This window comes from Tachypleus tridentatus, chromosome 9 (assembly GCF_004210375.1).
Source record: "Tachypleus tridentatus isolate NWPU-2018 chromosome 9, ASM421037v1, whole genome shotgun sequence".
NCBI lineage: Eukaryota > Metazoa > Arthropoda > Merostomata > Xiphosura > Limulidae > Tachypleus > Tachypleus tridentatus.
This window is the reverse complement of record NC_134833.1, coordinates 19,105,539-19,116,950: the sequence shown is the minus strand read 5'-3', so window position 1 is coordinate 19,116,950 and position 11,412 is coordinate 19,105,539. Positions and strand designations below refer to the sequence as shown.

Genomic DNA, 11,412 nt, shown 5'->3' with positions numbered 1-11,412 from the left:
GAAAATCACTAAGGTGTTACAAAAACTTGCTTCACCGTGTGTGAGATTCAGTCGAAACACACAATTCATCCGAGTTTTTTGTCGCAAAAATGATAACCCATCAGTGATTTCTGTTTTTAATGTTTCAAAGATTATTAGACAGTATTGCTGGGTACCAAATATTCAATTGAAATTACGTTCCGTGAATACTAGACGAATGAATACAAATTAACAAGTTCGTCAATCAGCTCGATTCGATCTACTTAAGACATCCGTAGGAAATAAATCCGGATGACAACAATACTCGTAATTTTGTTATTTGTCCCTCGATCAATTAGCAAAATACATTCTAGATTTCAACAGATTATTTCAAATGTGAAATGGGCAGTTCCTACATTTAAGATATATTATAAAATGGTGAGGGTGAGGCATTCCCATATCTTTCTTTTATGTGTGTGGGAGAAACTTCGTAACAATCACGTCTACACATATAACCCACTTCAGCTAATTCTAAATACCTTATTTTCTTCGTTTCTTGTAAACTTTTAATGTTATTTTTGTTTCCCATTGTTAACCTTGAACCTTAAAACTGTCTCCACTGTCAACTTTAAATCGTATTACTGTCTCCATTGTTAGCTTTAAACCTAAGAACTGTCTCTATTGTTAACTTTGAATCTTATTCCTGTCTCCATTGTTAGCTTTACACCTTAGAACTGTCTCTATTGTTAACTTTGAATCTTATTGCTGTCTCCATTGTTAGCTTTACACCTTAGAACTGTCTCTATTGTTAACTTTGAATCTTATTACTGTCTCCATTGTTAGCTTTACACCTTAGAACTGTCTCTATTGTTAACTTTAAATCTTATTACTGTCTCCATTGTTAGCTTTACACATTAAACTGTCTCTATTGTTAACTTTGAATCTTATTACTGTCTCCATTGTTAGCTTTACACCTTAGAACTGCCTCTATTGTTAACTTTGAACCTTAGAACTGTCTCTATTGTTAACTTTGGATCTTATTACTGTCTCCATTGTTAGCTTTAAACCTTAGAACTGTCTCTATTGTTAACTTTAAACCTTATTCCTGTCTCCATTGTTAGCTTTACACATTAGAACTGTCGCTATTGTTAAATTTGGATCTTATTACTGTCTCCATAGTTAGCTTTAAACCTTAGAACTGTGTTTATTGTTAACTTTGAACCTTAGAACTGTCTCTATTGTTAACTTTAAATCTTATTACTGTCTCCATTGTTAGCTTTACACCTTAAACTGTCTCTATTGTTAACTTTGAATCTTATTACTGTCTCCATTGTTAGCTTTACACCTTAGAACTGTCTCTATTGTTAACTTTAAACCTTATTCCTGTCTCCATTGTTAGCTTTACACCTTAGAACTGTCTCTATTGTTAACTTTGAATCTTATTACTGTCTCCATTGTTAGCTTTACACCTTAGAACTGTCTCTATTGTTAACTTTGAACCTTAGAACTGTCTCTATTGTTAACTTTAAATCTTATTACTGTCTCCATTGTTAGCTTTACACATTAAACTGTCTCTATTGTTAACTTTGAATCTTATTACTGTCTCCATTGTTAGCTTTACACCTTAGAACTGCCTCTATTGTTAACTTTGAACCTTAGAACTGTCTCTATTGTTAACTTTGGATCTTATTACTGTCTCCATTGTTAGCTTTAAACCTTAGAACTGTCTCTATTGTTAATTTTAAACCTTATTCCTGTCTCCATTGTTAGCTTTACACATTAGAACTGTCGCTATTGTTAAATTTGGATCTTATTACTGTCTCCATAGTTAGCTTTAAACCTTAGAACTGTGTCTATTGTTAACTTTGAACCTTAGAACTGTCTCTATTGTTAACTTTAAATCTTATTACTGTCTCCATTGTTAGCTTTACACCTTAAACTGTCTCTATTGTTAACTTTGAATCTTATTACTGTCTCCATTGTTAGCTTTACACCTTAGAACTGTCTCTATTGTTAACTTTAAACCTTATTCCTGTCTCCATTGTTAGCTTTACACATTAGAACTGTCGCTATTGTAAAATTTGGATCTTATTACTGTCTCCATAGTTAGCTTTACACCTTAGAACTGTCTCTATTGTTAACTTTGAATCTTATTGCTGTCTCCATTGTTAGCTTTAAACCTTAGAACTATCTCTATTGTTAACTTTGGATCTTATTACTATCTCCATTGTTAGCTTTACACCTTAGAACTGTCTCTATTGTTAACTTTGAATCCTATTGCTGTCTCCATTGTTAACTTTGAATCTTATTACTGTCTCCATTGTTAGCTTTACACCTTAGAACTGTCTCTATTGTTAACTTTGAATCTTATTGCTGTCTCCATTGTTAGCTTTACACCTTAGAACTGTCTCTATTGTTAACTTTGAATCTTATTACTGTCTCCATTGTTAGCTTTACACCTTAGAACTGTCTCTATTGTTAACTTTAAATCTTATTACTGTCTCCATTGTTAGCTTTACACATTAAACTGTCTCTATTGTTAACTTTGAATCTTATTACTGTCTCCATTGTTAGCTTTACACCTTAGAACTGCCTCTATTGTTAACTTTGAACCTTAGAACTGTCTCTATTGTTAACTTTGGATCTTATTACTGTCTCCATTGTTAGCTTTAAACCTTAGAACTGTCTCTATTGTTAACTTTAAACCTTATTCCTGTCTCCATTGTTAGCTTTACACATTAGAACTGTCGCTATTGTTAAATTTGGATCTTATTACTGTCTCCATAGTTAGCTTTAAACCTTAGAACTGTGTTTATTGTTAACTTTGAACCTTAGAACTGTCTCTATTGTTAACTTTAAATCTTATTACTGTCTCCATTGTTAGCTTTACACCTTAAACTGTCTCTATTGTTAACTTTGAATCTTATTACTGTCTCCATTGTTAGCTTTACACCTTAGAACTGTCTCTATTGTTAACTTTAAACCTTATTCCTGTCTCCATTGTTAGCTTTACACCTTAGAACTGTCTCTATTGTTAACTTTGAATCTTATTACTGTCTCCATTGTTAGCTTTACACCTTAGAACTGTCTCTATTGTTAACTTTGAACCTTAGAACTGTCTCTATTGTTAACTTTAAATCTTATTACTGTCTCCATTGTTAGCTTTACACATTAAACTGTCTCTATTGTTAACTTTGAATCTTATTACTGTCTCCATTGTTAGCTTTACACCTTAGAACTGCCTCTATTGTTAACTTTGAACCTTAGAACTGTCTCTATTGTTAACTTTGGATCTTATTACTGTCTCCATTGTTAGCTTTAAACCTTAGAACTGTCTCTATTGTTAATTTTAAACCTTATTCCTGTCTCCATTGTTAGCTTTACACATTAGAACTGTCGCTATTGTTAAATTTGGATCTTATTACTGTCTCCATAGTTAGCTTTAAACCTTAGAACTGTGTCTATTGTTAACTTTGAACCTTAGAACTGTCTCTATTGTTAACTTTAAATCTTATTACTGTCTCCATTGTTAGCTTTACACCTTAAACTGTCTCTATTGTTAACTTTGAATCTTATTACTGTCTCCATTGTTAGCTTTACACCTTAGAACTGTCTCTATTGTTAACTTTAAACCTTATTCCTGTCTCCATTGTTAGCTTTACACATTAGAACTGTCGCTATTGTAAAATTTGGATCTTATTACTGTCTCCATAGTTAGCTTTACACCTTAGAACTGTCTCTATTGTTAACTTTGAATCTTATTGCTGTCTCCATTGTTAGCTTTAAACCTTAGAACTATCTCTATTGTTAACTTTGGATCTTATTACTATCTCCATTGTTAGCTTTACACCTTAGAACTGTCTCTATTGTTAACTTTGAATCCTATTGCTGTCTCCATTGTTAACTTTGAATCTTATTACTGTCTCCATTGTTAGCTTTACACCTTAGAACTGTCTCTATTGTTAACTTTGAATCTTATTGCTGTCTCCATTGTTAGCTTTAAACCTTAGAACTGTCTCTATTGTTAACTTTGAATATTATTACTGTCCCCCAATATTAACTTTGAATATTATTACTGTCTCTCATTGATAATTTTGAATATTATTACTGTCCCTCAATGTTAGCTTTGAATATTATTACTGTCTCCCAGTCCTCAGCTGGCACATCGGTATGTCTACGGATTTACAACGCTAAAATCATGGGTTGGATTCTTCTCGGTGGACTCAGCAGATAGCCCAACACACACACGCTGTCTCTCAGTGTGACAACGATAATTCCATGGACCTACAACGCTAAAATTCGGGGTTCCATTCCTTGCAGTGGACATAGCAGATCTCCCTGTGTGGCTTTGCATAAAATAAAATAGCAGACTCTTACCACCAACGATAATAAAACAAATTAAATGAACCTTCCAGTGAAATCGTATGCGCAAATATAGCTTTTCAAGTCGCAACACCATTTAATCCGCTTTTCGATAGCTGTTCAGCAGCTAAATAACTTACTGAATTCAAAATCGACTAAAACTAAATAAGAGGGCATCTAATCCTGAAATCTGAATCTGACTCTCCACATGTCACTTATAATAAAGCTATAAAACACTTACATCGCTATCTAATATTAACTTACGACCATAACATGACTCGCTAATATTAACTTACGACCATAACATGACTCGCTAATATTAACTTACGACCATAACATGACTCGCTAATATTAACTTACGATCAGTGCAGGCTACCTATTTAAAGCAAATATCATAAAACCAGTAATAACTATAGCGAATTCATAATGTTGTATTTAGATTGTTACTCGTAATGATTGCAATGCCCTGTTTCATTAGTTGGATACCCTCGGTCACAGTGATATTTTTGGCCCTAGATTCACACGTATGAAGAGAACATTGGTTATATCATAAAGATTTACGTGACATAGGTTTCACATTTCGAACGTCTCTCTGTTTAGATAATCTACTGGTAGCTATGACAACTACGGAAAACTTCAAGGGTCTCACAAATAAAGGTACGTTTGTTTACCAGCTTGTTGAATATTAAAAATAAGACAGCTTGTTTCAAGCCCACTCACTACCTGGAAATATTCTAGCAACCTCTGAGGGTTCTGTCTCGTGCTAAGATACTCAGTTATATGAAAACCTTTCTAGAAACGTCGTGGCAAACAAATTGTCCATGATCTGTTACCGGGCCCACAAAATAACTAAAACTGATAATCCTGGTTTTGTTTATTTGAAGCTAAGCACAAAGCTACACGAAGGGTTATCTGTGTTCTTCTCACCACGGGTATCGAAACCCTGTTTCTAGCGTTGTAAGTCCGCAAACAATAATCATCTGAAACATTCATCATACTCATGTTGAACATTCACTCCAGCGAGTCGACTTTAATCTGTCTATAAAAATTGTTAAAACAGTCCACACGAAAAACATGAACAGAAGAATATTTTAAACTGCCAATAAGGAGAACGTCTCCAAAAAGTGTGTTTGTTTGTTTTTTTAATTTTGCGCAAAGCTACATAAGGACTACCTGCGCTGTCCGTCCGTAATTTATCAGTGTAAGACTAGAGGAGAGGCAGCTAGTCATCACCACCCACCGCCAACTCTTAGGTTACTCTCCTACCAACGAACAGTGGGATTGACCGAAACATTATAACGCGCCCACGGTTGAGAGGGCGAGCATGTTTGGTACGACGGGGATTCGAATCAGCGACCCTTAGTCTCGAAAAAAAACTAAAATACTTATAAATTCAGTTTAAAGAAACAAAAAAAACGTATTAGGGAACATATTTCTAACGTGACGAACATATTAGTTATAGTAATTTACCACTATTGTATCAAATATTAGCTGTTCTAAGTCTTTTAATGTGAAATTGAACGATTAAAAACTACCTCGACAAGCTTTTGTCACGAAATACGACTCCTCGTAACATGAGTGTTACTGCACGAGACATAATCGGGGGCAAAGCGAACGTGTCAATGGATCGTGCCCATGTCTTCCATTTCATCATCCACGAGTCGAAATCTTCTGCGAATTGTTCTTTGACGTCAGTATTTTGTCTGGTAATATTTGTAGTAAAATTCCAGTCCAAGCTCTGTTGTACCCACCACAAGCGACCGTATTCTTCATCAAACTGTTCCAATTTCTGGCGAGTTTCTGTAGAGAGAATTTCAAATTTGTTTTATTGTTTCTGTAACCCCCCCCCCCCGGAAAAATAAATAAATTCTACTAAGTTGTACAATTTTTCGTGCATTTATCCTTCAATTCTTGAGACACAAATTGCCCGTTTTCGTGATTATTTTAAAGACGAATACATTTTATGTCGTTAATAAAATATGTATCATGATTACGAGAAACCCATTTGAAGTAAAAATTATACTAAAGACGGCTAGTGTGGTTATTATAACGTTAATTAAAATAAATACAGAACAACGTTCTGACCTTCTTAGGTCATCTTCGAGTTAACAAAGGGAGTTTCTCATCATCGTGAAAAGATTAGATTCAATCTGTGTCATGAAAATATTGGCTAGAATTGTTGACAAATGGTTGCCCATACTTGAACCATTTAGTTGTATGTGATTTAGTCATTCAACATAAAGTTAATTTTGGTTTTCTTTGTTGTCGCGCAAAGTTACGCAAGGGCTATCTACGCTAGCCGTCCCTAATTTAGCAGTGTAAGACCAGGGGGAAGGCAGCTAGTCATCACCACCCGCCACCAACTTTTGGGCTACTATTTTTACCAACGAATAGTGGGATTGACCGTCACATTATAATGTCCCCACGGCTGAAAGGGCGAGCATGCTTGGTGTCGCTGAGATTCGAATCCGCGATCCTCAGATTACGAGTCGAACGCCTTAACCCATCTGGCCATGCCGGGCCGCGTTAGTTTTGATGGTGGTGAATTCTGTTAGAGTTGTTAATTGGTTGCTTGAAATGTGTATTACTCCAAACTCTCTTTACTAACCTGAAGGTGACCTATACATTGCTCTATACTTTATTTTAATTAATGTTTTAATGCCCATAACAGCCGTATATCAGTAATTTATAGTAAGAATATATGCTTTGCGTCAGTTTCAAAGATGATATTTTAACTAAAGCTTTTTATAAAATACATTTTTTCTTTTGCTGTTTTTCAACTACAATCACTTCTCTTCCCAAAGCCGAAAAATGAGAATCGTGTTGAGCAACACGAAGTCAGGATTTTAAAAATTGTAAAACAATGCATCATGGGTAAGAGCAGACACATGACAGCAGGAAAAATGCTACATGAAAAAAAAAAACGTTTATTGAGAGAGTTTGTTTGTTTTTGCGTTTCGCACAAAGATACCCGAGAGCTACCTGCGTAGCCGTCACTAATTTTGCAGTGTAAAACTAGAGAGAAAGCAGCTGCTAGTCATCACCACCCGCCGCCAACTCTTGAAATCCTCTTTTACCAATAATGGGATTGACTGTCACACTATAACGCCCCCACGGCTGAAAGGGCGAGCATATTTGGTGTGACGGGGATTCGAACGTACGATTCTCAGATTACGAGGTGAGTGCCTTACCCACCTGGCCATGCCAGGGGCCCTTAACCCACCTGGCCATGCCGAGTTCACTGAGAGAAACTAGAGTTCTTGTATCATGAAATCCGTGAATGAAAACATTGTATACCAAAAGTATAATATCTCGTACTTAGGACATTTGACTCGCAATCAACGGATCGTAGATGCGAACCCAACACCGTGCAAACTGGCCTTTTTAGGTCTGTAGGAGTTATAATGTACGATCAATCCCACTTTTCGCCCACTTGTTAATTGTTGTTACTGTTGAATACCTTTTCTCTAGTCTATCGCTTCAAAATTAGAGACGATTGGTGCAGATAAACCTCGGGTACCTTTGTGCAAAATTTAAGCAACAAAGAAACCAGAAGTACATCTTGAAGTCAAACAATAACATCGTATGTCTAAAGTTAAAATATTTAGCATCATATGTCTGAATTTAAAATATTGAATATCATATGTTTGAATTTAACATATTGAATATCATATGTTTGAATTTAACATATTGAATATCATATGTCTGAATTTAAAATATTGAATATCATATGTTTGAATTTAACATATTGAATATCATATGTCTGAATTTAAAATATTGAATATCATATGTTTGAATTTAACATATTGAATATCATATGTCTGAATTTAAAATATTGAATATCATATGTCTGAATTTAACATATTGAATATCATATGTCTAAAGCGAAAATATTGAATATCATATACCTAAATTTAAAATGGTGAATATTATTTGTAACTTAAGGAACGTATATTAACAAGACATATGGCTGTGTGTCATAAAGACAACCTGCAGGACACACTGTGTTATTAACACGAGTGATGGTTCAACGTCTTTTCATGTTCTGTAACTCAGACTGTGGTAATCGAAGTTAACACATATTTTCAGTGCAAACCGTTACGAAATATTTCAGAAATAACAATTTTGATTGAGTTTTTTTCTTTTTCTTTTCTCCGCTCTAAAAGTTCAGAAACTTTATATGATAGAAAACCATATTTAGTAGGCCCAGCATGGCCACGTGGTTAAGGCACTCTTTCAGAAACTTTATATGATAGAAAACCATATTTAGTAGGCCCAGCATGGCCACGTGGTTAAGGCACTCTCCTCGTAATCCGCGGGTTCAAATCCCCGGGCCCGGCATGACCAAACGTGTTAAGGCGAGCGACTCGTAATCTGAGAGTCGCGGGTTCGCATCCCCGTCGCGCCAAACATGCTCGCCCTTTCAGCCGTGTGGAGCGTTATAATGTTACGGTCAATCACACTATTCGTTGGTAAAAGAGCAGCCCAAGAGTTGGCGGTGGGTGGTGATGACTAGCTGCCTTTCCTCTAGTCTTACACTACAAAATTAGGGACGTCTAGCACAGATAGCCCTCGAGTAGCTTTGAGCGAAATTCGAAAACAAACAAACAAACAATTCTTTCATGATTGGTATTTGTTTGTCGTCATCGTATTTTACTTGTTAGTGGTGTGTTGTTGATTTTTAATTATATTTATCTTGATTGGATCTTATTTACTACAAAAGGGATAAATTAATCCTGACCATTAATTATTATTAATTATTTGTTTGTTTTTCAGAAAATAAAAAACTGCTGCACAACCTCCAAAGGTTATGGCTGCAACCTCAGCTTCTTCCAATTATTTTTTTTTTAATTTCGTGTAAAGCTACGCTAGGCTATCTGCGCTAGCTGTTCCTAATTTAGCAGAGTTTGGCTTGGTTTGTTCCGAATTTCGCGCAAAGCTACTCGAGGGCTCTCTGTGCTAGCTGTCCCTAATTTACCAGTGTAAGACTAGAGGAAAAGCAACTGGCCATAACCACCCACCGCCAACTCTTTAGCTACTCTCTTACAAATGAACAGTGCGATTAATCGTCACTTTATAGCGCCCCCCACGACTGAAAGGGCAAGCATGTTTAGCGTGACGGAGATTCGAACTCGCAACTTTCAGATTGCGAACATTTCCATATTATGGAAGATTGAAGGTTTCTTGTTTACCTACACAAGACTTTAAGGAAATCTGTGTTTACTTACCCACAGTTTCGTCTGATATCTCTAGTAATGTAGTTCATGATGCTAAATATTATGTATTATTTATTACATGTTTCGAGTTTTGGGTTAACTCGTGTTGAAAAGTGTTAACAACCAAGTTTGTTTTTCGGATCAGTGTAAAAGAAGTTTCATAGTTTAGATTTAGTACAGAAAAAATAATTTAAACTTACGATCCACAAAAGTTTCTTGGAGACGTGCATCGTTGGCGTGGGTTATAGTGAACTGAATTATAAGAAATACTGAACATAAGAAGTTCAACTGTAAAAAGAAAGAAAACAAGTGTTAAGTTTAACTGTAAAAAGAAAGAAAACAAGTGTTAAGTTTAACTGTAAAAAGAAAGAAAACAAGTGTTAAGTTCAACTGTAAAGAGAAAGAAAACAAGTGTTAAGTTCAACTGTAAAGAGAAAGAAAACAAGTGTTAAGTTCAACTGTAAAAAGAAAGACAACAAGTGTTAAGTTCAACTGTAAAAAGAAAGAAAACAAGTGTTAAGTTCAACTGTAAAAAGAAAGACAACAAGTGTTAAGTTCAACTGTAAAAAGAAAGAAAACAAGTGTTAAGTTCAACTGTAAAAAGAAAGAAAACAAGTGTTAAGTTCAACTGTAAAAAGAAATACAACAAGTGTTATGTTCAACTGTAAAAAGAAAGAAAACAAGTGTTAAGTTCAACTGTAAAAAGAAAGAAAACAAGTGTTAAGTTCAACTGTAAAAAGAAAGAAAACAAGTGTTAAGTTCAACTGTGAAAAGAAAGAAAACAAGTGTTAAGTTCAACTGTAAAAAGAAAGAAAACAAGTGTTAAGTTCCAAAACTGTTGAATAGTTATGTAAACAATCACGGTCATAAACACCCTCCCACACACAGTAGCACAGCAAAATGTCTACGGATTTACAGCACTAGAAATCGAGTTTCGATACCAGTGGCGGGAAGAGCACAGATAGGTCATAGTGTGGCTTTAGGCTAAGTTTCAAACAAATCGTCATAGCTGCTTGGAAACACTGATTAGAGTTAAGATAAGACATTTGGCGTAACTACATAAACAACTAAATTTTACTCGGTTTTTAACTTATGCGTGGAATACAAATATGGCACTTAATTAATTAAAAAACACTCCGTTTCATCAGCGGTTTCGTAAAACACTTTTACACGTCAAAGTAGTTAAAAATTCAAGCTAGGTTGGCACTGAAGTGTGAAGTTTGAAGTGAGATCGTTGAACTACGTACCACACTGCTGGAGAGCTGGTAATAACCGTAACATTATAACGCCCCTTCGGCTGAAAGAGCGAGAATTTTCGATAACGGGATTCGAGCTTACGACCCATATATTGTGTGTTTAGCCCCCCTAACTATCAGGCTAATCCAGACATTGAAACGAAAAGAAGAGATGCAAATGAAACGTAACTAATTAAAACACGATAAAACTATACTTAAATACGGTTTCTGTGTTTATTTAAAGTTAATCACAAAACTACACAAGGGCTTTCTACGTTTCGCACACTTGCAACGCTACAAACCTGGTTTAAATAACAGTGGTTGGCAGACCACAGATAACCAATTGTGCAGTTTAGTGATTAATTGCAAACAAATTACCTTTCTCAAGTACCGCATTTCCTGGGTTTAGCCATATGTTTTTGTACCTAGATTATGACTAACGATTCGCGGTTCCCAACTCGTTGCCGAAAAATGCGCTCTGCACTTTGAAGCCGAAGTACGTTATAAAATCGAGAGTCAAATCCCACTGTCCGGTTAGTTAATAGTAATAAAGAATTATGAGTGGATAAAGCCAATACGTTTCCTTCTCTCTTGTACATAAGTTAGACATTACGTTCGGTTGTCTGTAAATAGTTTTGTAA

At 35.2% G+C, this 11,412-nt stretch overlaps 1 protein-coding gene across 1 annotated transcript in view; it reads right to left on the bottom strand.

Moving 5' to 3' along the window:
• The window catches only part of LOC143227294 (angiotensin-converting enzyme-like), a 35,457-nt gene extending 24,290 nt beyond the window's left edge, over nucleotides 1-11,167 (bottom strand). The window contains exons 1-3 of the mRNA XM_076458751.1: nucleotides 11,150-11,167; nucleotides 9,737-9,824; nucleotides 5,856-6,120 (exon numbers count right to left, since the gene is read on the bottom strand). Coding sequence (XP_076314866.1) covers nucleotides 5,856-6,120; nucleotides 9,737-9,824; nucleotides 11,150-11,167 — 371 coding nt within the window. The remainder of the gene's footprint in view (nucleotides 1-5,855; nucleotides 6,121-9,736; nucleotides 9,825-11,149) is intronic.
• Between the last annotated feature and the right edge of the window lie 245 nt (nucleotides 11,168-11,412).